Raw genomic sequence first — 26691 nt, 5'->3', positions numbered from 1 at the left:
TATGCTATAGTCATATTTCAAATATAAATAACTTTCACTTTGCTAATCACTAAATAAAGGTCAAGTGGTAGAAAAGAAAACTTTGGGTTTGAAACTAGCTCCAATATACTTGCTACAACATGGCTTCAGGCAAGTAAACTGACTTCTGGATGTCTGTCTGAAGATTTACTAAGAGTCAAGGATAAAAGTTTCCAAATTTTAAACTATGGGCCATTAGAATGAGTTTATGAGATAATATGTACTAAATATTGAGTGCTGCTACACATACTAGATTCACCATAAATGACAGTTTTGTTGTTACTGATGTCAAATAACCACAGGAGCTTCGAGTTCTTTGAAGTGATGTACTTTATGAGACTTAGGGTAACAATCTCTGGTGGTAATGGCAACCCTGTAAATTTTCCTTAATTAAGCTTATTTACATTTAATTTAAGGAACACGCTAAAACGGTTTCCACTCAGTATTACTTAGATTCAGGTACTTCATAAGTAAATGAACATTCAGAGACTGCCCTCTCTATAGGAGAAAGTTACTACTTAATATGAACCACCTCCACTGACTATAATGACACTGACTCGCCCGTGTTAGCACCAAATGAATGTCTTTATTCCATTAGAATTTTGAAATTCAGCCACTTAAAAATTATAGAAAGAGACAATGAAAAAGGACTCATACTATTCTCATTCTTCAGTGATATTAAATGCTTTCCCCTACCCCTCTCTTGGGAAGCTCAAAGACCTTCCCTTACACTAATAGAACTTTCACTGGATTCTTAATTGTAGTATTAATCAAAGAAACAGACTAAGATACTTAATAAAGGTTCAGATTAAACATATTCAGGTTCAAATTAAACATAATCCCCTTTAAAAGAACAAGCAGCAGCAAGGTATATGACTCAGAAGAACTAACTTCATCCAATCAGGAATTACAGTACAGACTTCCAAGAACTGTAAAAGTGATACTCCATTGTGAAAGCAAACAAGTGTTCTTGCCACCTAAGTTCTGAGAATTAAGAACTTAACCTCACAAACCAATCCTTCAACAAGTCAAATTTTCCCTAAAATTCAACTCTCTGAAATCTCTCCAAAAGCTTATTTAGAATAAAATATACAGCACATTTTCTTTTTTTTGTTTCCCTCCTGCATACAGTTTTGCCTAATAAAACAACACTTTTTTTTTTTAATTTAGTTTACTTTTGGTGCATTAACTACATCTGGCATTCACATTTTCTTAATGTACTGTTTGTGGCACACAATTTTCTCTAGGCTATTACTAAAACATGGGGTCAATGAGACATAAAAGTTTGAAAAAATTATTTTAACATTCATTAATCATAAGTTCTCCATAAATGTAAAGGAGTACAAGTTGAATATTCCTTATCCGAAATGCCAAGGACTAGAAGTGTTTCAGGTTTTTTCACATTCTGGAGTATTTCCAGGATGCCTACCAGCTGAACATACCTAATCCAAAAATCCAATCTCCAAATGCTCCAATCAACATTCCCTTTTGAGCATCACACTGCTGCTCTAAAAATGTCGGATTATGGAGCATTTCAGATTTTAGGTTTTTCAGATTAGACATGTTCAACCTACAATAGGGTAGTATCAAGATTACCCCAAACATGACATTAGGTCTAAAGCCAATCCCTAGACATGGAAAAAATTAAAGACACTCAAAAGTTTACTTTAGTGTGACTCTTCTTCAAAAGTACTCTGCCATACCTGCGTACACTAAAAATCTCCCAATTATACAGCATTAATTCCTAAAGTGCTTTTCTCATACTACAAAGAAAACAAACCCAGATTTTCCTGCTCATCAGGGTATAATCTCCACAGGGCTAAGTGGCAGAGAAATCTAAGAAAACAAACCACATAAAACTGAAATTTTCCTGGTGCAGAGTAAAAGCTTGTAGGTTAGTCAAAACCTTTACAAATAACTATAAATATATGAAAAACATCTTTAATACTTTTGTTTATGTACTTACATTGTTATCCAGTGAGTATCATAACTGCTCCCGAACTGCTGAAAAGTACCAAATAGTTTTGGAAGAAGACGAAGTGAAATTACTACTGACCTGAAATAGCAAAAACATGTAGATAAAATAATTTTAACTACTATGAGTGATTCTTTTTATAGAAATTCAGCTATTTAAAATCTTAAATGCTGAAAGATTTCATGAATTTTATATACAGATAACTTATTATACAAACGTTACATTTTTTTTCTCGAAAGTATAAATTCATTTTATACTTTATATGTATTAGGCCAAAAACTCCAAGTTTAAAAATTCCAATCCAAGACTTTTAAGGTAAAACATGCTATAAATATCTGGGTACAAAAGCAAGTGAAGAGCATTTAAAATCTTTTTAAAATAAAACTATTTCTTCATAAGTCATTATGACCACTTTCTCCTAAATTTTCAATATGATTTGCATTCAAATTGAGAATCACAGCTTTATGAACCTTTTTTTTTTTTTTTTTTGAGACAGTGTCTCACTGTTGCCAGGCACCAGGCTGGAGTGCAGTGGCACAATCTCAGCTGACTGCAACCTCGGTCTCCCCAGTTCAAGCAGTTCTCCTGCCTCAGCCTCCCAAGTAGCTGGGACTACAGGTGTGCGCCACAACACCCAGCTAACTTTTCTATTTTTAGTGGAGACGCGGTTTCACCATGTTGGCCAGGACGGTCTCGATTTCTTGACCTTGTGATCCACCCACCTCGGCCCCCCAAAGTGCTGGGATTACAGGCGTGAGCCACAGCACCTGACCAAACCATGTTACTAATGGAAGCACGCCACATACCTCAAAAGCATGAAGAAACAGAAAGGGGAAAGGAAATTCCTTTAAAACTTCAAGTACATTTGAGTCTGCCTATCCTCTGAAAGGAACAGGTATAGGACAGATACTGACATAGAAATCCTGGAAGTAGGAAAGGAGGTTGGCTGCATGAGCCTTAAAAGAGGAGGAACAAATTGTAATGAGGAACTAAACTTAATCCCAGCACTTTGGGAAGCCGAGGCAGGAGGATCACCTAAGGTCAGGAGTTCAAGATCAGCCTGGCCAACATGGTGAAACCTTGTCTCTAAAAAAAATACAAAAAATAGCCAGAATAATGGCACATGCCTGTAATCCCAGCTACTCAGGAGGCTCAGGTGGGAGAATCTCTTGAATCTGGAAGGCAAAGGTTGCAGTGAGCTCAGATCATGCCATTGCACTCCAGCCTGGGTGACCAAGAAAGACTCCATGTTAAAAAAAAAAAAAAAAGAAGAAGAAGAATGTATAGCAAAGGAGGCAACTGATCGTTTTACAGAATTCTGTTAGTGGCTTCTTATATGTACATGAACAAGCAATTTTTCTACTATAACTGTTATGTATTACCCCTTAAAGAACTAAAAATGGAAAACAAAGGCTGGGCACAGTGGTTCACACCTGTAATCCCAGCACTTTGGAAGGCCGAGATGGGCAGATTACGAGGTCAAGAGATCAAGACCATCCTGGCTAACACAGTGAAACCTGACTCTACTAAAAATACAAAAAATTAGCTGGGCATGGTGATGCCCACCTGTAGTCCCACTACTCGGGTGGCTGAGGCAGGAGGATTGCTTGCACATGGAGGCGGAGGTTGCAGTGAGCCAGGATTGTGCCACTGTACTGCTGCCTTGCGACAGAAGAAGATTCCGTCTCAAAAAACAACAATAAAAACAACAGAAACAAAATAAAATATAGCATGTACTTTTAAATTTCAACTGGGGAAAAATATTTTCAAGCACTTAGATACTCAATAAAATTAAACAATCACAGCAGCCCTACACAGATGTGAGTGGAAGACAATTTATTAATAACTCAAATGTCAACATATACACCAGAATCGTATTTTCACTACATTACAGAATGGAACACAATCAAAGCAGTATAGGTCAAGGGAAACATGAAACTGTATCAATGGAAGAATACTGAAAATCAAGAAATGTGTAATCAACTGAGTACCAATGAGAAGTATACATAAATATGAGGCAGAATTCAAACTAGAGAAAAAACACTAACCTAATTTAAAACAAACAAAAAAATACCTTGAGGTATGACTGACAAAGGGCTGTACATATCTAACGTACACAACTTGATGAGTTACCAACCTAGTCTTTTCTATACTACAAATGCTGACACACAAAGGATACACCTAAACAGAAGAACAATGCTGTTGTCAAAGTGTTTGTATTTTAGCTGAAGTAAAATTTCACTTATTTAGCATCCTTTATGAGACAGTTCAAGAAAATTTAACTGCAATTTGAAAACAGGCGTGTTTCCAGAATCTAAAAGATAGTATCACTATGTTTTTGTTTCTGTTGGATGGATCTAACCAAAAATGGTAAAAGGTGCTGAAAAGAGCAACACTGAGTGCTAAAATATGAACCTTGTGAAGAAGCCACCTCTAAACTTAATATAAACATTACTAAAATACAGATTAATACAGGTACATAAAATAGTATAAAAATATCACACCTAGTAAACAAGACTGTCCCCCACCCCAAAAAAATACTTTGACAACTGCATCAAAAATTTTTAAATTCCTCTTTACCTGTTATTTCCCAAGTTTTCAAGGCACCCTTCAATGAATCTCATTCGAATCTGTCTATCTGTAAACCAACATACTAAGGAACAAAGAAGTTTCTCTGCTTCATTTATTAATCCTTCAGAAAGATTAACCTATGAAAAAAGTATATAAAGTTATTATTTATACTAATTGCATCCTGCTGAAATTTCTTAGTCGTCTGGCTCTATTAAATAACTTACTGCGTCTTCATCTTGGACTATATCCCACAACAAAGTGTTTCCTTTCTTGCAAACATTATCCAAATTAATGTCTGTAATAGCGTTACTGTTGAATTGATGTTTATGAACTACAGGTCCTGAAGGGGAAAAAAACAGCACACTATAGAGAAATCAGCTAACTGAATTACAGCATTCACATGATTAACAAATCTGAAAAAAAGTGTATTTTTCTCAGATCATAAAATAAAAACACACAATACTTTTTTAAAAAATAGGAACTGAATCTCATTATGTTGGCCAAGCTGGTCTTGAACCTGTGGCCTCAAGTAATGTCCTTCCTCAGCCTCCCAAACTGTTGGGATTAGAGGTGTAAGCCATTGGTGCAATGGCTTACAGCATGATGCAATACTTATTTACAGAAAAGAATAGTGTTATTTAAATTTGATAAGACTAGAGTGAAATCATTTCCTTTCTATAGTCTGCTAAATTATAGTAAGAATATTTAATATTTTTCACATCAAGCGAAGTGTGCATAAATACTTGAAACTAAGTGTGAATAAGACAACATATTTGAAATACCTATTTAACCAACAGACATTCCTCTAAATGACCTATATAGTCTTTTATAATCCCCATATTTTAAAAAGAAAAAACACACACTATTTTTATTGGAGATGATTTACCCAAAACATTCAATTAAATTAAAAGATTCTATTATAGAAATACTGTATTTTGTATAGACATTCACCAGGTACAGGACATTTGGATAGTTTCTAGTTTTAGGCTATTAACAAAACTACCATAAACACCTGTGGAACAAGTTTTGTGTAATTTCCTTTCCTTTCCTTTCTTTCGGTAAATACTGAGGACTGACATCGATGAGATAAGGTATTGTATAGGTTTTTTTGTTTTTTCTCAAAGTCTAACTCTGTCACCCAGGCTGGCGTGTAGTGGCACTATCTCAGCTCACTGCAACCTCAGCCTCCCAAGTAACTGGGATTACAGGCGCACGCCACTATGCCCAGCTAATTTTTTTTTTTTTTTAAAGTAGAGACAGGGTTTCACCATGTTGACCAGGATGGTCTCAATCTGATGACCTCATGATGCCCGCCTCAGCCTCCCAAAGTACTGGGATTACAGGGGTAAGCCACCATGCCCAGTGGGTATTATGTATGACAAAAATCTTTTCAGCAGAAAAGATTTCCAAAGTGGTTGTGCTATTTTACATTCCTATCGGCAGTGTACAAGAGTATCAGTTCCTTTCTTCCATATCCACTCTAACACTGTAGTACAGTCACTCTTTTTAATTTCAGCCATTCTAACAGGTATATGGTAGAATCTAATTGTGGTTTTAAATTTTCATTTCCCTAATGACTAATGATGTTGAGAATCTTTCTGTGTGCTTCTTAGCCATGTGTATACCTCTTTGGTAAATAATTTGCCTCTCTTTAATAGGGCTATCTTACTAATGAGTTATGAAATTATTTTATATTTCAAATACAATCCCTTTCTAATTTTCAAATATTTCTTCTAGTCTGTGGATTGTCTTTTTTTTGTGGATGGGTGAGGGATTAATTTGATAGTTAGCTTTTAAAATTTTATTAAAATACATATAACAAGATAGACAACATTTCTATAACCCCAGAAAATTCCCTTGTGACCTTTTACAATCAATCCCCACCCTCATGCCCTAGGCAATGATTGAGGAGCTTTCAATCCTTACAAATTACTTTTCACTGTTCTAGAACTGCACATAATACATATAGTGTGGACTTTCTTCTGTTTCTAGCTTCTTTTGCTAAGAATGTTTTTTCGATATTGATCCATGATGTTGGATGTGTCTGTAGTTCCTTCCTTTTTACTGATCAGCAAAATTCCATTATGTGAATATACTAGTTAATTCCAGTTGGAAGGTCTTCTGAATAAAGCAGCACACATGAATAAATCTTTTGGCAGACTTGTTTTCATTTTCATGGGTAAAAACCTAGGGTAAAAAAACTGCTGGGTCATATGGTAGGTATATATTTAAGTTTCTGATAAAGCAGTTTGATACAGTTTGAAAGTTTTGTCCCCTCTAAATTTCATGTTGAAATGTGACCTCCAATGCTGAGGTGAGCCTAGTAGGAGGTGTTTGGGTCATGGGAGCAGATCCCTCATGAATGTTTTAATGCTGTCCTCATCACAGTGAGTGAGTTCTCACATTAAGTTCAGCTGAGATATGGTTGTTTAAAAGCAAGTGAGTGGCACCCCTACAACCCCATTTCTACTTTTGCCATGAAATCTCTGTTCCCCCTTCACCTTCTGCCATTGATTGTAAGCTCCCTGTGGCCTTCACCAGAAGCAGATGCTGGCACTATGCTTCCTGAACAACCTGCAGAACTGTAAGCCAAAATAAACCATTTTTCTTTATTAATTACCCAGGCTAAGGTATTTATTTTTTATTTTTATTTTTTTAAATGGAGTCTTGCTGTTGCCCAGGCTGAAGTGCAATGGTGTGGTATCGGCTCACCGCAACCTCCATCTCCCGGGTTCAAGTGATTCTCCTGCCTAACCCTCCCAAGTAGTGGGGACTACAAGTGACCGCCACCACACCTTGCTAATTTTTGTATTTTTAGTAGCAATGCGGTTTCACCATGTTGGCCAGGCTGGTCTCGAGCTACTGACCTCAGGTGATCCACCCATCTGGGCCTTCCAAAGTGTTAGGATTACAGGCGTCAGCCACTGCAACTGGCCGTTTCTTTAGAGCAACACAGTAATGGACTAACACACAGCTCTCCAAAGTGATTCTATTTTTTGTTCAACAGCAAGATATGACAGTTCGACTTCTACATTCTAATGTGAGTCCTTGATAGTATCAGTCCTTAATTTTACCCATTTCAAAAGGTATGTAATAGTACCTCACTGTGGTTTCAACTTACATTTCCCAGATGACAAGAGACACTGAGAATATACTTATTGGCCTTTTTCTTTAGAGATGTAGTCTCGCTCTGTCATCCAGGCTGGAGGGCAGTGTTGTGATCTTGGCTCGCTGCAACCTCCGCTGTACAGGTTCAAGCAATCTTCTGCCTTAGCCTCCCAAGTAGCTGGCACTACAGGCGAGTACATCACACCAGCTAATTTTTTTAGATTTTTAGTAGAGATGGGGTTAGGCAGGGTAGTCTCGAACTCCTGATCCCAAATGTTAGCTAGGCTAGTCTCTAACTCCTGACCCCAAGTGATCTGCCCACCTCAGCCTCCCAAAGTGCTGGGATTATAGGTGTGAGCCACTGCACCCCGCCCTTACTGACCTTTCTACGTATCTTTTATGCAGTATCTATTCCACACTTTTACCCATTTTCAAATTGACTGTCTTACTAGGTTGAAGGAGATCTTCTAGTATTAAAAACATTAAAAACAGCCAGGAGTGATGGCTCACACCTGTAATCCCAGCACTTTGGGAGGTCGAGCAGGCAGATAGCGAGATCAGGAGATCAAGACCATTTTGGCCAACATGGTGAAACCCTGTCACCTCTACTAAATATACAAAAAATAGCTGGGTCTAGTGGTACACACCTGTATTACCAGCTACTCGGGAGGCTGAGGCAGGAGAATCACTTGAACCCGGGAGGCAGAGGTAGCAGTGAGCCAAGATCGTGCCACTGCATTCCAGCCTGGTGACAGAGGGAGACTCTGTCCCCCAAAAAAAAAAAAAAAAAAAAAAAAAAAAAACTGCAATACAAGGTGGATTTAGAAAGCATTAACATATACAATCATTTTACCCTGTCTACAATGAGTTGTGAAAAGAAAACAACCATTTAGTTCAATTTCTAACCCCATGTAGTAAAAAATAGGTAAAATATTGATTAAAGGAATATTTGAGAAAAGAAATGGTAACAACTTACAAATAGGCATCAAATTCAGTCTGATGACCTCAATCTTAACCTAGTCCTTTCTCAACAACCACAATAACACAACAATAAAAAAAGTCAAAGTAACTTAACCTAGACAGATCATGTACATAAAACATGTTAAAAAAAAAAAATAGATCATGTACATAAAACATGTAGGAAAAAAACAAACAAAAAAAAACAAGTAAATTGTCGCCAATATACAAGTTGTGTTTTCAGGTCTGTTCATAGCCTCTTAGCATAAACCTAATCTATCAAGTTTACTTATAATGTACTGGCATCCCAACACCCATTTACTAGGCCAACAAATGATGATACCAACCAAACAAGAGGTTAAAGGCCTTTAAACTGCCAATTCTCTACCTCTTTTTCACTTGATTTTTTTTCTCACTTTATTCATTAATTCCTTACTACTCTTTACATTCCTCTAGCCTTCATTCTTTCAAGTCTGGTCATGTCCTATTACTTTAAGATTGATTTAGACTTGAATTAATCACTTGTCAAACTCACCCCTCCTCATACCCTCCGACCCTTCCCTAACCCCAAGTAACCACTAACCTTCCTGTCGCATCTATAGATTTGCCTATTCTAGACATACCATATAAATAGAATCATAAGAGTTCATCTTTTGTGATTTCCTATTACTTTTAGGTCCTATTATTTCTGAATATAAATTCTAATACAACCATGTATTTTCTAAAATATAAAGCTTTAATTCGTATATATTACTGCTATGTATTTTCTTTCCCAGCTGAACATCTCGATAGAACTGCAGGCCTCATTTATATTCATGATAAAGTATTTATAATAATTTAATTTCCTTGGGGAAAAAAACTACCATACAGAAATTATTTTGACAAAAACATTTATATATCATAAACTTAACTACTGATTCACTGATTCCTTTCAACAACGTAAGATAAATTATTCCTATTGTCAAGAAGGTAGAGTATTTTACTTACTGTAGAGCCTTACCTTGACTAAGATGTTCATGGTAAATGGAAGCTAAATTGGGAAGATGTTGTTGAAGATGAGATGTTAGTTCTGCATGTGAATTAATCTGAACTAGCTCCTCTTCACATCCAGATTCTTCACCATCAAAATCAGCCATATTTTTTTCTGATTTTGCACTGACCTGGGAGCTACTGCAACTGACATCATCTGCACTTAGCATATCATCAACCATATGCCTACAAAACAGAAAAGAAAAAAGTTTATAATTACAAACGTAAATCTAATTTGTGAACCACAAAAATACCTCTCTTAAACTTACAAATACACTCAGAAACAAAGCTATATCTGCTTATTAACAACATGGAATGTTGAAAGCTTTATAAAAACTGAAAACTTCACACTGTCAGACTATTTTATAATTTTATAATATACATCATATTACCAGGCCTATTTACACATCTTACTAGAACAAAGTCAAAGAACAATTTTCGGCAAGATCACTAATACTCACTATTTACAAACTATTTTATAGACTCAAAGTCACAATGTGAAACCATAAAACATGGTTTTATACAACTGTAGAATCAAAGCAGAAAAATATTTCAATTAAAAGCTGTAACCTTGGTGGAGTTAATATTTATTGGGGAACTTCTAACCCAACAAACCCAAATTAAGTATTCATTTCTAAAACACACTATTACAGGGCATAAAGAGAAAATGATTTTTAAAAAATCAAAAAAACATGAAGTTCAGGGTTGCTTTAGAGACTCACAAGTAGTACCATTAATACGCAGAATATGAAATAAACTAAAATGAAAAGCTAAATCATTAGGTCTTGTGAGGTATGGAGTGGGTATAGGTGTCAAAACTAAGATGTGCAGTGTACTGAACTGAATATACTGCACCTCACTTTTGTAATAAACTAATTGCTTTGTCTTCATCATGAGCTGTGCTGGGGACAACTGTGAATGACTGTATCTGTAATGTGAGGCAGTAAGGCAGTGGTTCTCAATCAGGGAATTTAAGTCCCTAGGAGAAATCTGGAAATATCTAGAGATATTTTTGATTGCCAAAACTGAGGAGATGCTAGTGGAATACAGAGGTAAGGCTCAGTATACTGGCAAACATTCTGCAATGCACAGTGCGACATTAACACTGCTACAAATTCAAACCGAAAAAATGTTCTTGCCCAAGGCTGGGCACGGTGGCTCACGCCTGTAATCCCAACACTTTGGGAGGCCGAGGCAGGTGGATCATTTGAGGTAAGCAGCTCGAGAACAGCATGGCCAACACGGTGAAACCCTGTCTCTATTAAAAATACAAAAATCAGCTGACATGGTGGCACATTCCTATAATCCCAGCTACTCGGGAGGCTGAGGCAGAAGAATCACTTGAACACAGAAGGTGGAGGTTGCAGTGAGCCGAAATCATGCCACTGTACTACAGCCAGACCAACGGAGTGTGATTGTCTCAAAAAAAAATTTTAAATAATATGGCTTCAAATGCCAATGATGCCAATCTTGAAAAACACTTCCTTAAACTCAATTGCATCAGTAATAAGAATCAAAAAGTGAAGGAAATAAAGAAGTAATATGTATAGATATGTAGTTCACCCAAACAACTTAACTGAATTAGGGAAGATCTGACAAACTGTCCAGTATAGCAAAACTCAATCTGATAAAATGCATATTCACGATTCACCATGAACTCACATACTATCACTTGTCATGACAATAATAAATATGCAGCTAACACTTACTGAGCACTTATTGTGTATCAACCACATTAGCCCAAGAAATCTTCACAATGAACCCATGAGATAGATATCATTGTACCCATTTTATTTTTACAGACAAGAGTCTCATTCTACTGCCTAGGCTGGAGTGTAGTGGTGTGATTATAGCTCACTGCAGTCTTGATCTCCTGGGCTCAAGAGATCCTCCCACCTCAGCCTCCCAATTAGCTACAACTACAGGTGTACATTACTATGCCTGGCTAGCACTTTCAATTTTTTTGTAGAGACAGGGCCTCACTATGTTGCCCAGGCTGATCAAACGCCTGGCCTCAAACGATTCTCCTACCTTAGCCTCCGAAGCACTGGGATTACTGTTCCCAATTTATAGATGAAAAAAATGAAGAAAAATTAAGTATTTTGCCCATCATAGTATCACCAGTAAATGACAGAATCACATATTTGGTGTTATTTCACAGAAAGTTTTATGCTGGAGCTTATCCTTATAAATTAGGAGATGTGTAAAATTTCCCTTTCTTCATCACAATTTAGGGAAGTTTCCATAAGCATTCATATCTTTTTTAGGCATTTATTAAAAGACGCTGAAGACCTATCTAATCCTGTGCTACCCAATATAACACTGACTAAGAGGACTGTTTGAGGTCTGGGGTTCAAGAACAGCCTGGGCAACACAGCAATATCTTGTCTCTATAAAAACTGTAAGAATTAGCTAGGTGTGACAGCACATACCTTAAGTCTCAAGTACTCAGGAAGCTGAGGCAGGAAGATTGCTTGAGCCCAAGAGTTTGAGGCTATGGTGAGCTATAGTCACATCACTGCACTCCAGCCTAGGTGACGGAGTGATACCCTCTTTTTTTTTTTTTTTTAAAAAAAAAAAAGGCTGGACATAGTGGCTCACACCTGTGATCCCAGCACTGCGGGAGGCCAAGGAGGGCAGATCACCTGAGGTCAGAAGTTCGAGATCAGCCTGGTCAACATGATGAAACTCCATTTCTACTAAAAATACAAAAAAATTAGCCACGCATGGTGGTGGGCACCTGTAAGCTACTCAGGAGGCTGAGGCACCAGAAATGCTTGAACCTGGCAAGTGGAGGCTGCAGTGAGCCTAGATCATGCCTCTACCCTCCAGCCTGAGCAACAGAGCAAGACTGTCTCAAAGGGGGGGAAAAAAAAAGAAAAGAAGTATTTTAAAGAATTAAAAGGTGGCTGTTCTAAATTGAGAAGTGCTGCAAGTATAAAATACAGATTAAAAATTGAAGACTTGGTAAGAATAAAAGAAAAATGCCTTACTAACTTTTTTACTTATTACATGTGGAAACAGTATTATGGATACTATAGGTTTAACATGATTAAAATTAACAACCTGGTTTTTTGTTGTTGTTTTGTTTTTGAGAGAGAGTCTCACTCTGTCGCCCAGGCTAGAGTGCAGTAGTATGATCTTGGATCACTGCAACCTCCACTCCCAAGTGATTCTCCTGCCTCAACATCCCAAGTAGCTGGGATTATAGGTGTGAGCCGTAATACCCAGCTATTTTTTGTATCTTCAGTAGAGACAGGGTTTTGCCATGTTGTTCAGGCTTGTCTCGAACTCCTGACCTCAAATGATCTGTCTACCTCGGTCTCCCAAAGTGCTGGGATTACAGGCATGAGCAACCACGCCTGGCCAACAACCTGCTTCATTTGGTGTTTTTAAATGTGTGCAATAAAAAACCTAAAATTATCTCTTTGTAGCTTGTATTTGTAGTTTGCACTATACTACTAATGAATAGCACTAATACAAAATGAATTGCAATTGAATAAATATGGGATATATTACTTCCCTAAAGGAAATATACACTGAATATTTATTTTGAAGTAGGCTTACCCATCATGGTGGTGGTGATGATGGTGGTGGTGGTGGTGGTGGTGATGCTGAGGACCAATAAATTGTCGACAATTAAATAATTCATTCCCAATAGTCTCCCCAAGAAAGTCCCCAGTTCGAGTGATACAAGACTCCTGAGACCCTTGTGCTATATGAGTAGTGTTCATTTCCCCTGAAATGTCATGTTCTTGGTCTTCAGAGTGTGAACAAGCATCCAGCATTCGCATTCGATTATCTACTGATGGCAAAGATTCGGTATTAAAAACCAGGTCCTTTCCCGTTCCGCTGCTTGTTCCATTTCTTTCTGATGAGCCTTGGGAATCCCCCAAGCAAATGCCAGCTTGACTTTCTAACTTTCTATTCCGGAGATCTGTACCACAACTGCTTTTGGGAGGATTATGACCATGATCATCGTCTTCATCTTCTTCTTTAAGGGCTTCAATATCTGCAATGTCTTCTGACTGTACCTCACTGCCAGGGCTCCCAGCTGACTGGCTTGCATGGCTAGAATTGACCTCATTACTAGATCCATCACTATGCCCACTACTGCTACCAGGACCACTGCTTCCGTCTTCACCACTGTTGGCAGTTTCATCAGAACTTCCCTGCATAGATTCCTGTATTTTGAAACAAACAGATTTAAATACATATTTAAACCAGTAAGAAAAAGGTAATGAACATTAATAAACTGTACTTCTTAAAAAGGCTGCCGGTCTTGTTATACTCCTTTGAATACAAAATGGAATTAAAAACTCAAAGGACATCAAAAATACTACACAAAGGAGAAAACAAGCCCGAACATGAATTATGTATATATACCCAATTCAAATGATCATGCCAGAAAGCCAAAAATGCCTTTAAAAGAAGGAAAACCTATTTTCATACCTCTGTGTCTGAAAGTCGTTGTTGCACATGTTTGGTTCTATTAATAAGTTGCTCATCCATTTCAATATCACTGCCTCCACTTTGATGTGTGTCACTATTATCACTGCTTTGAGGACTGGCTGCAGGTGACCCTATATAAAATATATTTTTACTTCTAATTTATATTAACATGGACTTAACAGAATAACATTAACCTTTGATTCCTTGACCTATTCACCAAAGCTTTATGCTAAGCAGCCAAAAATAAAATATCTAAATATGTTAACATTTGGTCATGATTTATAAAGAAGATATAATCGATTTCAATTAAAAGTCAAGATATTTATGGTTTTAAGAAAAATGGGAAAAATATGTTAAAGGTTTACATCTCCTTCTCAAAATGAACTTTATGACTGATACAAATATATTATTATACAAAATCAATGAACTCTAGAACATCACTAAAACAAAACTAAGTCGTGTTGCCATGAATTTCTAAAGCTCAACTTACAAGGTGAGGGAGCTGTTCTTCTGAGCTCTTCTTCCTCTGAAGGAAAAAACAGAAGAAACACATTCTAAGTGACTGAGCTTCTTTGGGACAGCATAACAGCTGTTCATATTACATAATCAACAAGTTACAGGTAGGAAAACCTGCAATAAAGTTAAGTCCCCACCACCTGCAGTACTTGCTGGGGGTGCCTGCACAGAAAAGCCTGAGAGGAGTAGTATATGTTGTCAGGAAACAAAAGCTGAGTTCACATCAAGTTTTAGAAAGCCCTTGAAACCTATGTATTTTGTAAAAAGTACCCACAAAGCATCTAAAACGGTAGAAAACCTTGAAGCAGAAAACACAAAAAGAGAACTGAATCATTATGTTCTACTCTTAAAATTATTTCTAAAACAAAGCTCGTTTGTTTACAAAATGAAATCTCCAAAGCTTTTATGAAATAAAAGCTTATTTAAAAAGGAAAGATAACTAAAGCTGAGAAAATCCAGTAACAACAAAGACTTTACTATCCCTCACTTAGAAGGTAAACCAAAACAAGAACTAACCACAGTATTAATCCCTTTGTATGTTCTCTTCCTTCCGTCCCACACTTATTTTAAAATAAAGATTAAACTGAACATATTAGCAGAAAATACTTCATATTTGAGAAACTTTGGACAATTTACTTGAAAATACATGACACTACTAACCTTTCTTATTTCCAATGGGAATATTAGTATTTAATAAAGATGCAAAAGAACTCTGTTTAGATAACTGAGCCTTAGCTGCTAGTGCATTATTCCACAGTGCTTTAATTAACATGGATGCCAAGTACAATGTCTACAAAAAGAGAGGGAGAGATTAAAGTTGGAAATTTCAAGCAACACTGTAGCAAATTTAATATCCATTTGGTCAACCTGAAATGCCAAGACAATAAAATGAAAGTTAAATTATCTGAATCACAAAGAAATTTTTACTTTACGGGGCTGGAGGGGATGACTATTATCTTGTTTTGAATGTATTACCTGTTCAGTATGAACACTTGGCTCAAGGGCTGAGACCAGATTAAGTAGATGTCTAAGTGGTGCGGGATCCAAGTTCTTGATGAGTGAAGGGAATAAGTCATGTATATACCGACTACAATGTTTCAACTAGAAAATAAAGTTAGAGAGAATGGTCAAAAATAATTGCCCAACACATGTAGATATCTGATATAAAAACAGTTTGAAAGTAAAAAAGTTGGCCCATACTCTAATATTTTTTAATATGATGGTAAAATGCTAATTATCAAAGATGATAAATGGTAGTGCATAACACAGCAAAAATACATTCACCTAAACAGAAATTAAATTTAACCAAACAAATGGCACACTGAATTTCCTAATTACGCTAGGCATGACAGCTGATGCCATTAACTCCAATACTCTGGGAGGCTGAGTTGGGAGGACAGCTTGAGTCCAAGAGTCTAAGATCAGCCTGGGCAACACAGGAAAACCTCACCTCTATAAAAAATACATTTTAAAATTAGCTGGGTGCCAAGATGCACACCTGTGGTCCCAGCTACACAGATGGTTGTGGTGGGAAGATCTCTTGATTCCAATGGAATTAATTTACATGCCATAATATAAAAATTAAATAGTAAATTAAAATACAAATAAAACAACACATTACACCTAGGAGAAAAAAGTAAAGTATCACAGATGTGCTAGATTTCTCTTATTAAATCTTTATAAAGTATTTACGTAACAATTTTATTTTACTAAAGTACAAAACAGAAACTCTTATAAAGATCTATAAAATAAACCATGAGATACAAAGACTCCTGTTGTAATAAACACAAATATGTAAATTCATGAGGGAATATGTAGTATTTATGAAAATACAAACACTAAATATTACATCATGTAAAATAAAGATTAGACAAGTAATTCCCAATCTGAGGGTTGTCAAAGGTAAAGTTTCCTATTTTAAATACATAAAAAATTATTGAAATATAGATTTTACTCTAAAACACTGATTTTCATATTTTGTACGCTTATATATATGAATTCTCTTCTACTGCTTCTCTTTCAGGGTAAATATGCACAACCTAATATTGAAATAAAAGGTGAAATACATGTAAGAAAATACAATACTGGAGGAATTCTTCTATGTTGGTGAGACTTCTTATAAATTACACTGTGTGCTACCATTTACTTTAACACCACTAAGTATCCATTTAAAAAACAATGGCAGTACTTCAAAAGTACAAGCATTTGATTTTTTTAAAAAGTGAATACTCAGTAAGTTTATCACTTTTCTAGGTCTCAGCTAAGAATGTTAATTTAAATACAGTATTAAATAACATTACAGATTAAAATATACAAGTATCTCCTAACTGAAATGCTTGGAAGGAGAAGTGTTTCAGATTTTGGATTTTTCCACACTTTGGAATATCTGCATTATATACCCACCAGGGGAAGATCTCTAATTGATCTAAAAGATCTAAAAATCCAAACTCTGAAATGTTCCAATGAATACTTCCTTTGAACACCATGTTGCCACTCAGAGAATTTCAAACCTTATAGTATTTCAAATTTTAGAGTTTTGGATTAGGAATATTCGACCTGTACTAACAGTTTTCTCTACTTTGTCATCAAGTAACTATTATATTTTTTCCTACTTAAAATATGATAAAAATACATATATACATGTTTATATATATAGTATATAATAAACTATATATAACTATAATATATAGTATATATTTAATATATACTATAAATCTAATATATAGTATATACTATAAGTATATAACAAACTAATATGCTATATATAATAAACTATAATATAAAATAGTATACTGTTATATAATAAACTTCTGATTTTCTGCCAATTTAATCATTAATATGCAATTTCCATAATATACTTAATTTTGATAATCAAATATCTTGTTGAGGTTTTAAGGGTATTAACGTGCCACTTACTTTTGTTTTGTTTTGTTTTATATAGAGAGATGAACTCTCACTATGTTGCCCAGGCTAATTTTAAAACTCCGGAGCTCAAGTGATCCTCTTGCCTCAGCCTCCCAAAGTGCTAAGATTATAGGAATGAGCCGCTGAGCTTATTTTTAAGTAACAAGACCCTTGGGGGGGAGGGGAGGAATCATAAAATCCTATAACTGAGGCAAAAAAAACCTACTTTTTCAAAGGTGTACATTATTTAAAAAGTAAATTGCAAAGTACAGAAAAAATATTAAGAATGCATAGTGGCGGCAGCAGCAGCAGAGAAGGACAAGGACATAGAGGAGGAGGATGAAGATGACAAAGAAGACAAAGAAAGACAAAAAAGAAAAGGATGTCACAGAAGATGGAAAAATAGAAAATGCCAAGAATCCATCTCTATACTGAGACAAAAATTATAATAGCAGAAACTATCAGATGTAACTATCCTGGAACTCTAGAGTCAATCTGAACTTCTACACTTACCAATTTCAGTCTTCAATGCCATAGCTGTCACTGCTACCCATTTCTGGCATGCCCACTCCGAACCCCCCATGCTATGACAGGCAGCTATGGAGATAGCAATACAGGTTTCCGTTACAGTTTCTAGAGACAGGTGGGCAGTAAGGACCATGTTCCCCAACATCAAGATTCTCTGTTCTGACAGGCAGCTGACTGCTAATTCTGACTGATGAAGTGCAGGCACAGAGGCTTGGCTGCCAATGGTTTAACACAAACCATCTGAAATGATTACTAAAGGGCTTATAGGAGTTGTACTTGTTTTGGGGGGAACAAAACAAAAAAAGAAAACAACAAAAAGTCCACAGAGAATATACCTGACATCCACCTGTTGCACTTCTTAAAGTGTTTTTTGTTTTTTTTTTTTTTTTTGAGATAGATAGTCTTGCTCTGTCATCCTGGCTAGAAAGCAGTGGTGCAATGTGAGCTCACTACAACCTGCGCCTCCCAGGTTAAAGTGATCCTCATGTCTCAGCCTCCCGAATAGCTGGGACCACAGGTATGTGCCACCACACCCCCAAGTTTTTCTTTTGTTTTTGTTTTTTTGTATTTTTAGTAAAGATGGGGTTTCACTATGTTGGCCAGGCTGGTCTTGAACTTCTGACCTCTAGTGATCCACTTTGGCCTCCCAAAGTGCTAAGATTACAGGTGTGAGCCACCACGCCTGGCCACTAGACAAAGATTTTTAAAAACTTATCTCAAAGATTCTAAAAGAGCAAAGACAGGAAAACAACTCATCAACGAAAGGAGACTACCAGTAAAGGGACAGAAATTATAAAAAGGAACCACGTATCCTAATTGTTCAACACCTGCCTATGAGTGAGAACATGCAGTATTTGATTTTCTACTCGTGTCAGTTTGCTGAGAATGATGGTTTCCAGGGACACGGACACAGGGAGGGGAGCAATACACACTGGGGTCTGTTGGGGGGAAAAAGGGGAGGGACAGTGGGGAGTGGGGAGTTGGGGAGAGATAGCATGGGGAGAAATGCCAGATATAGGAGATGAGGAGGAAGGCAGCAAACACTGCCATGTGTGTACCTATGCAACAATCTTGCATGTTCTTCACATGTACCCCAAAACCGAAAATGCAATTTAAAAAAATATAAATAAGAAAATAGAAAAAAAAAAGGAACCAAAAAGTGATTACAGAAATGAAATGTACAACAAAAGAAAGGAACGATAACACTACACAAGGATTCAAAGGCAGCTCTAAGCAGAAAAAAGAATCAGCATACCTGAAAATAGGCCAACTGGAAAGAAAAAAAGAATGAAGAAAAGTGAATAGCCTAAAGGACCTGTGAGATACCATTAAGTAGACCAGCACATTCATTTTGGAAATCCCAGAATGCAAAGAGAAATGGAAAGATAGAATACTTAAGATAGTAACTAAATACAACCAAATTTGACAAAGACATGACTCTACATATCCAAGATGATCAATGAACTCCAAGAAGGATAAACTCAAAAAGATCCACTTCAATACACAATACAATCAGACTGTAGGAAGCCAGACAAAAATCTCAAAAACCACAAGAGAAGCAACTTGTCACATACAAGAGATCCCCAATAAGATTATCAGTGAATTTCTCATCCAAAACCTTAGAGGCCAGAAGGCAATGAGCTGATACATTCAAAGGGCTGAAAGAAAAATCTTGCAATAAGAATTCTAAATTAAGCAAAACTGTCCTTCAGAAATTAGGGTTGAAATTAAGATTCCTACAAAAACAAAAGCTGAAGGAGTTTGTAACACTTATACATGCCCAATAAGAATTGCTAAAAGGCAGTTTCCCAGTGTGCTTCTGGCCACTGAATGGGAGAAGGCAACTCAAGATGGTGGCAGCCACTAACTCTAGCTCCAGCCTCCCACTCCAGACCTGGTTAGCAGTGGGGCAGTCAGGGCTGAAATATCCTGGCCTGAGCTAGCCTGAGATGAAAGGGTAGCCAGCCAAATGACTCAGAAAACCTAGAATGCTCGAGAAAAAATTGTTCACTATGCTAGGTTGAGCAATATGTGGATGAACTGAAAGCCTAAAGCCTGGGCCCAGGAATTGAGGAAAAGTGAGTTTGGGGATCAGAGGTGCTCACACTGAGGCAGACCCTTGGGAGATCAGTTAGTTGCCAGAGTGCTTCAAAGACCTTGGCCCCAAGCTGACCTCCAACCCCTGACTGAGTACTTGGTGCTCCTGTGTGCACTGTACTAGATACCATGCTATATAAGCATATGTGAACCATCTCGGCAGGACCAGCTCAATCTCAGAACCTCTCATCCCGCTGTTGTTGCTGTATCCTCATGAGGCACTTGGCTGTCTCCTGCAATACAGGCACTTCCTGAGGAGAGCGACAGCAGCAATGAACTACCCCTGTGTTCTCAGTGACCAGTATAAAACCCAGCATAAACGGGCATTAGTAATTATTGAAATGAACCCTTTTCATGCATTCAAAAATTCTGAGGAATAATGGAATGATTTATTTTGGTCTTTCAGAAGGGTACAAGATGAATAAATATGACTTGTCTTGCAAAGAGGAAAAAAAAGAAAAGGAAAAAATGCTAAAAAGAATCCTTCCAGTTGAAATAAAGAAATAACGAGGCCGGTTGTGGTGGCTCATGCCTGTAATCCAAGCACTTTGGAGGCCAAGGCGGGCGGATAATCTGAGGTCGGGAGTTCAAGACTAGCCTGACCAACATGGTGAAATTCCGTCTTTAAAAAAAAAAGAAAGAAAGAAGAAATAAAGGTATCTGATAAATACATAGGCAATTATTACAGACAGTATTTAACTTTTAGTTTACAACTCCAGTTTTTATTTTCCACATGATTTAAAAAGCAAATACAAAGAATTATTAACCTTCCGTACTGGGTACACAATGTACAAAGTTGCAATTTGTGACAGCAGCAATAAAAATGGAGGGATGGAGTTGTTAGGGCAGAGTTTTTACACGGCATTGAAGTTAAGCTGGTATAAATTAAAATTAGACTGTTATACCCTTAGGATGTTAAATGTAATCTCCATATTAAATACAAAAGAAAATTAAAAGGAAATCAAACCGATTCACTATCCCTCCCCCTAAAAACGCCACCAAAACTACTAAGCATAAAAAAGGGCATTAATGGAAGAAACGTGGGAGAAAAACACTCACAGAAAAGAAAAGGCAAAATAACACAAGTCACAACTCTTTCCCTCTTTATGAGTAATTATTTTAAATGGTTTAACTTTCCAATCAAAAGAAAAAGAATAAATTTTGTTTTTAAAAAAACTTGATCCAATTGTCTGTACAAGATTTGCTTTATATCCAAAGACACTAAAAGGTTGAATGTGAAAGGACAGAAAAAGATATTCCATGCAAATAGCAAGCAAAAGAAAGCTGAGTTGGCTATACTAATACCAAGTAAGATACAACCTAAATTTTAGAAAGGTTACTAGAACAAACAAATGGCATTACAATTTAATCCAGCAATCTGCCTCCTAGGTATATGTCTAAAAGAATTCAAAGCAACATCCCAAAGAGGTATCTGCACTCCCATGATCACTACAGTGTAATTCTCAACAGCTGGGATGTAAAAGTGGCCTAAATGTCCATCAAGAGATGAATGAATTTAAAAATGTACACAGTCCAGGCATGGTGGCTCACGCCTGTGATCCAAGTACTTTGGGAGGCTGAGTCAGGTGGATCACATGAGCCCAGGGGTTCAAGACTAGCTGGGTCAACATGGTAAAACCCTGTCTTTACTAAAAAACACAAAACTTAGCCAGGCATGGTGGGCATGTGCCCATAGTCCCAACTACTTGGGCTTAAGTGGGAGGATGGCTTAAGCCTGAAAGGTCAAGGTTGCAGTGAGCCGTAATTGTGCAAAGGCACTCCAGCCTGGGTGAAAGAACAAGTTTTGGGTGTCTCAAAGTAACTAAAATTTAGTATATACAATGCAATATTATTCATCGTTAAAAAGAAAGAAAATGCTGAAACATGCCACAACACAGATGAATGTTGAACAGATTACGCTGAGTGAAATAAGCCAGTCACAAAAGAACAAATATTTAATAATTCCACTGATTTCAGAAACCTAGAATACTCAAAATCATGGAAACAGAAAGTGGAAAGGAGGTTACCCAGGGCTGATGAGAGGGAAAAATGAGGAGACTTGTTGTTCAATGGATATAGAGTTTCAGTTTTACACTATGATGAATGAAGTTTTGGGTTCCATTACACAATGTGAACAGACTTAACATTAGTGAACTAAACACTTAAAAATGATTAAAGGGGATAAATTGCATTTTTTTCAAACCAGTTTAAAATGTTTTCAAAAGTTTAGTAATAAAAGATTCAAAATAGCAAGAAGATATAATAACCATAAACATGATGAAGAAAAGACTGGAAGAATCAGAGAAATAAAAAGTTCCAGAATAATAGTTGGAGACTTCAATATCCAACTTGCAATAAAGAGAATAACCATAAAGAAGGAAACAGAGAATCTGAACAACACAATAAGCCAAATAGACCTAGGAGGCATATATAGAACACTCCATACAACAGCAGTAGCAAACACATTTTTCTCAAGTACACATGGGACATGTTTTGAGATAGACTGGATGCTAGACCACAAGTGTCAACAGATATTAAAAGACAGATAATCATAAATAAATGTTTCTCTACCCATAGCAGGAAGAAGCTAAAAATCAATACCAAAAGGAAAACTGGAAAACTCACAAATATGAAGAAAGTAACACATTCAAATAGCCAAAAGATCAAAAAGAAATCACAATGGAAATCAGAAAATATTTAGAGATAAAATACAACAAACAGAATGCAGAAAAAGTAATGTTCAGAGGAAAATTTATATTTACACATGAAAACTTTATTTACAAATGCAAATGTGAATTTAAAAAAAAAAAAAAGATCTCAAATCAACAACCAAACTTTACAACTTAGGGAATGAACTACAACAGAAATAATTAAACCTAAAGCTACGAGAAGGAAGAAAATGATGAGAGATACATAAAATTAAAAATATGAAAACAGTAGAGAAAGCTGGTCAGATACAGTGGTTCATGCCTACTGTAATACCCTCACTTTGAGAGGCCAAGAAGGGAAGACTGCTTTACACGAGAAGTTCAAGTCCAACCTAAGAAACACAGTGAAATCCCTTCTCTACAAAAAGAATTTAAACTTAGCCAGGCATGGTAGCACAGCCCTGTTCTCCTACCTACTTAAGACACTAAGGCAGAAGGACTGCCTGAGCCCAGGAGGTTAAGTAAGATTACATCACTGTACTCCAGCTTGAGCAACAGAGCAAGACATTCTTTCCTCAAAAAATAGTATGAATGGACCAGGCGTGGTGGCTCATGCCTATAATCCCAGCACTCTGGGAGGCAGAGATGGGTGAATCACCTCAGGTCAGGAGTTTGAGACTTGCCTGGCCAAAATGGCAAAACCCCATCTCTACTAAAAATACAAAAAATTAGCCAGGTGTGGTGGCACATGCCTGTAGTCCCAGCTACTCAGGAGGCTGAGACAAAAGAATCACTTAGCCGGGAGCGGTGGCTCACGCCTGTAACCTACCATTTTTGGAGGCCGAGGTGGGTGGATCACCTGAGGGCAGGAGTTCAAGACCAGCCTGGTCATCATGGTGAAACCCCATCTTTGAAAAAAAAGAAAGAAAGAACCACTTGAATTTGGGAGGCAGAGGCTATCGTGTGCAGAGATCACGCCACTGCACTCCAGCCTGGCCAAGACAGAGCGAGACTCCATCTCAAAAAAAAAATAATAATAATAATAATAAATAAGAAGAATGTTAATAGAGAAAACAAAACCAAAGGAGGGTTAAAAAAAAAACTTTATAAATGACAAACCTTTAGCTAGACTATAAAAAAAGACAACTATAAAAAAAGAACAAAAGCTACAATGAAAATGAAGACATTCATACTAAACTTACAATACTAAAAAAAAAATTGAGATAATAAATAATTGTACACCAAAATTAGACAACTTGTAAGATTCCTTTCATGAAAAAAATTCTCAGAAAACTAAAAGAGAAAAAAATCCTCAACATGATAAAGGGTACTCACGAAAAACCCACAGCCAATATCATACTCAAAGATGAATGATGTATTTCCCCCTAAGATCAGAACAAGATAAGGATGCCTACATTTACCACTGCTACTCAACACTGTACTGAACTTTTAGCCAAAGCTGTTAAGACAAAAAAAAAAAAAATGAAAGGCATCTAAATGAGAAAGGAAGATGTAAAACTATCTATAATTGCAAATGACACATCCTGTATATAGAAAATCCTAAAGAATCCACAGGAGAGCTACTAAGCTGAGAAGCAAATTCAGAAAGTTGCAAGAAACAAAATCAAAATGCAAAAACCAGCTATATTTCTATACACCAGAAATGAACAATTTGAAAAGGGAATTAAGAAAGTAACAGAATTTTCAATGACATGTAAAATACTTAGAAATAAATCTAACCAAAGAGAGCAAAGTTTTGTATACTGAAAACTACCAAATACTGCTAAAGTAAATTAAAAACTTAAAGAGAAAGATATTCATGTTAATAAATAGGAAGACTTACATTAAGATATTAATATTAGGCCGGGCGCGGTGGCTCACGCCTGTAATCCCAACACTTTGGGAGGCCGAGGCGGGTGGATCACGAGGTCAAGAGATCGACACCATCCTGGTCAACATGGTGAAACCCCGTCTCTACTAAAAATACAAAAAATTAGCTGGGCATGGTGGCACGTGCCTGTAATCCCAGCTACTCAGGAGGCTGAGGCAGGAGAATTGCCTGAACCCAGGAGGCGGAGGTGGCGGCGAGCTGAGATCGCGCCATTGCACTCCAGCCTGGGTAACAAGAGCGAAACTCCGTCTCAAAAAAAAAAAAAGATATTAATATTATTCCCAAAGTGATCCAAAGAGTCAACATAATACCTATCCTTTTTTGTAAAATTTGAAAACTGATCCTCAAATTCATACAGAATTGCAAGAGACTCTGAATAGCCAAAACAATCTGAAAAAGATGACTCTAAAACTCGCAAAAAAAAAAAAAAAAAAAAAAGCAACAGTAGTAATTAAATAGTATGGTACTACTGGCATAAGGACACACAGACGTAGGCCAATGGAGTAGAATGATGAACCCAAACATAAACCTTCATATGAAAAGGCTCAACTGACTTTCAACCAAGGTTGCCAAAACCATTCAATGGGGAAAGGACAGTTTTTTCAACAACGGGTGTTAGGAAAACTGAATATTCACACGTAAAAAGAATAAAGTTTAATCTTTATCTTACACTGCATATAAAAATTAACTCAAGATAGATCAAAGACCTAAACGTAGAAGATAAATCTTTTTAAAACCCCTTAGAAGATAAGGATTGTAATCTTCATGACACCGGATTTGAAAATTATTTTATGGATATGACACCAAAACCAGTCAACAACAAAGCTGTTAGACTTCATCAAAATTAAAAACTTCTGTTCATCAAATAACACTAACAAGAATGAAAATAAACCCTAGATCAGATGGCAAAAAGTACAGAAAAAGTATCTGACAAAATTCAATATCCCTTCATGAAATAAATACTCAAAAGGACAGACATAGAAGGAGCTTACCTGAACATAAAAGAGGTCATAAATGAAAAACCCAAAGTTTTGGGGTTTTTTTTTTGAGACACAGTCTCACTGTGTCACCCAGGCTGGAGTGCACTGGCGCAATCTCAGCTCACTGCAATCTCTGCCTCCTGGGTACAAGCAAGTCTCCTGCCTCAGCCTCCCAAGTCGCTGGGATTATAGGTGCGTGCCACCATGTCTGACTAATTTTTATATTTTTAGTAGAGATGGGGTTTCATTATGTTGGCCAGGCTGGTCTCAAACTCCTGACCTTGTGACCCACCCACCTCGGCCTCTCCAAGTTCTGGGATTACAGACCTGGCCAGCTTTTCTTCATATATAAAGCACATAAATCTACTCCTATTCAATTTAATACTCAAATTCCAAGCAAGAGGACTTAAGGAATCAAAGGACTCCAAATAGAAAAGAGGAAAGAAAAATTATCTTTTCACAAATGATCATATATATGTAGAAAAACCTTAAGACAACAAAAGGCCGAGCGCAGTGGCTCACACCTGTAATCCCAGCACTTTGGGAGGCCGAGGCGGGTGGATCACGAGGTCAAGAGATAGAGACCATCCTGGTCAACATGGTGAAACCCCGTCTCTACTAAAAATACAAAAAATTAGATGGGCATGGTGGCGCGTGCCTGTAATCCCAGCTACTCAGGAGGCTGAGGCAGGAGAATTGCCTGAACCCAGGAGGCGGAGGTTGCGGTGAGCCAAGATTGCGCCATCACACTCCAGCCTGGGTAACAAGAGCGAAACTCCGTCAAAAAAAAAAAAAAAAAGACAACAACAAAAAACTGTTAGAACTAATAAATGAATTCTGTAGAGTTGCTGGATGCAAATTAATATACAAAAATCTGTGGCATTTCTAAGTAAAAGAAGCTATCTGAAAAGGCAATTAAGAAAACAATCCCACTTACCACAGCAACAAATGTATTTTATAATATTTTGAAATAAACTTAGCCAAAGAAGTAAAAGACTTGTATACTGAAAATGACAG

General features: G+C 36.8%; 1 protein-coding gene across 3 annotated transcripts in view; it reads right to left on the bottom strand.

Annotated features, from left to right (window-relative positions):
* USP34 (ubiquitin specific peptidase 34) overlaps positions 1–26691 on the bottom strand; it is a 301960-nt gene that overhangs the window by 148266 nt on the left and 127003 nt on the right. For all 3 annotated transcript variants that reach the window (XM_039476272.2, XM_074399446.1, XM_074399451.1), the window contains exons 11-19: positions 15602–15727; positions 15287–15416; positions 14601–14636; positions 14111–14241; positions 13226–13842; positions 9630–9844; positions 4789–4904; positions 4574–4701; positions 1985–2074 (exon numbers count right to left, since the gene is read on the bottom strand). In XM_039476272.2, coding sequence (XP_039332206.1) covers positions 1985–2074; positions 4574–4701; positions 4789–4904; positions 9630–9844; positions 13226–13842; positions 14111–14241; positions 14601–14636; positions 15287–15416; positions 15602–15727 — 1589 coding nt within the window. The remainder of the gene's footprint in view (positions 1–1984; positions 2075–4573; positions 4702–4788; positions 4905–9629; positions 9845–13225; positions 13843–14110; positions 14242–14600; positions 14637–15286; positions 15417–15601; positions 15728–26691) is intronic.

Source organism: Saimiri boliviensis, chromosome 1, assembly GCF_048565385.1.
Source record: "Saimiri boliviensis isolate mSaiBol1 chromosome 1, mSaiBol1.pri, whole genome shotgun sequence".
Lineage (NCBI taxonomy): Eukaryota > Metazoa > Chordata > Mammalia > Primates > Cebidae > Saimiri > Saimiri boliviensis.
This window is presented reverse-complemented; position numbering and strand designations above follow the sequence as displayed.